Here is a 1,220-nt window from a genome sequence, read left to right as displayed (position 1 = left end):
ATACGGTAAAATATACTCATATATATGAAAGGCTAAATGTATTATTATCCCTTTTGCCACTATTTTGTTCAAATTTTCAAGTGCAAGGTCACACAAGTGAACATTAATGAACCCAAACAGTGTAAGGATTTTCGTGTACTACCCTTGTATTCGCTGTTCTACAAATAACATTGATTAAAGGAAATGAGGAGAGCTTTGTGTGATTGCTGAATGCGATACACGAAAAGGAATCGTGAAACTTTGTTGAGTCGCTACTTTAATTGCATAGTGCAGTCGTATATTTTTTTCATTCGTGGGGGTTAAATCACCGTCGCGTTTATCTAAGTGCAGTTATATAATTTTTAAATATTTGGTGAGTAACATCACAATTAATGATATATACAGTTACCAGAACAAAACAGGAATTGGCATTAGAAGAGGAAGTTAGTTCAAGCTGTGAAAGAGTAGGCAAAGGCAGAGGTGAGACGATGAAAGATGATGGCAACGAAGGGAGAGACAAGGAGCGCATGACAACAAAGAAGGGGATTGATCCGTTCATTTTCACCGCCTCCAGCAGACTGATCAACAATGCAGAGCTCCATTATATCCTCACTTCTGTTTTTAACATTTTCCTCGTAGAAAGGTCTCTCAGGTTGGTGACACATTTTCATCCTCAAAATCCCCTTCCGGTAATTGTAACATTTCTTTATGGCCAAACCCAACTACATCGTCCTCCAGTATTATTTTACAATTTATGTAGAACAGTTTTTCCCTTGCATGTCTTTGATTTGCATTCCTTTTGCTAGTAATAGTGTCATTAACCACAACTTTACTTTCCTTACACAGTGATCTAGTGGACGGTGAGGACTGTAAGCGAGGCTGGGCGGATCTGGTGGTGGATGAACGAACGTGTATACTGTTGCAGCCTCTTGCTCATCTACGCACTGATACCCACGTCCTTTACCTCACCAAGCAGCTAGTCCTTTTGTCTCTTCAGTGTGTCACTTGCTATCTTATTCTTTACTCTGACCCTCGTTTGGATTACGGGTATGTGTGAGGGCGCAGCGGACTGTCAGAAAGTTCATAATACAGGAATTTAGTCAAATATATCATTTACTTGTGCATTTATAGTAGTTAATATATTATTCCCATGAAAATGTTTCATATTCAATATGCAGCTGTTCATATATAGCTGTGTTAACATAGATTAACGCCGCGACGACTATATTATCATTACAACA

The 1,220-nt window shown here is 38.6% G+C and overlaps 1 protein-coding gene across 1 annotated transcript in view; it reads left to right on the top strand.

The window, feature by feature from the left end:
* Positions 1 to 1,220, top strand: part of LOC119589420 — a gene marked incomplete at its 3' end in the record, with an annotated part of 11,976 nt that overhangs the window by 10,316 nt on the left and 440 nt on the right. Inside the window, 2 exon segments of the mRNA XM_037938028.1 lie at positions 385 to 631; positions 826 to 1,026. Of these exon segments, the coding sequence (XP_037793956.1) occupies positions 385 to 631; positions 826 to 1,026 (448 nt within the window).

The sequence above is a fragment of the Penaeus monodon genome, chromosome 25, assembly GCF_015228065.2.
Source record: "Penaeus monodon isolate SGIC_2016 chromosome 25, NSTDA_Pmon_1, whole genome shotgun sequence".
Classification (NCBI taxonomy): domain Eukaryota; kingdom Metazoa; phylum Arthropoda; class Malacostraca; order Decapoda; family Penaeidae; genus Penaeus; species Penaeus monodon.
The sequence above is the reverse complement of the archived record's forward strand: the minus strand, read 5'-3'. Positions and strand labels throughout refer to the sequence as shown.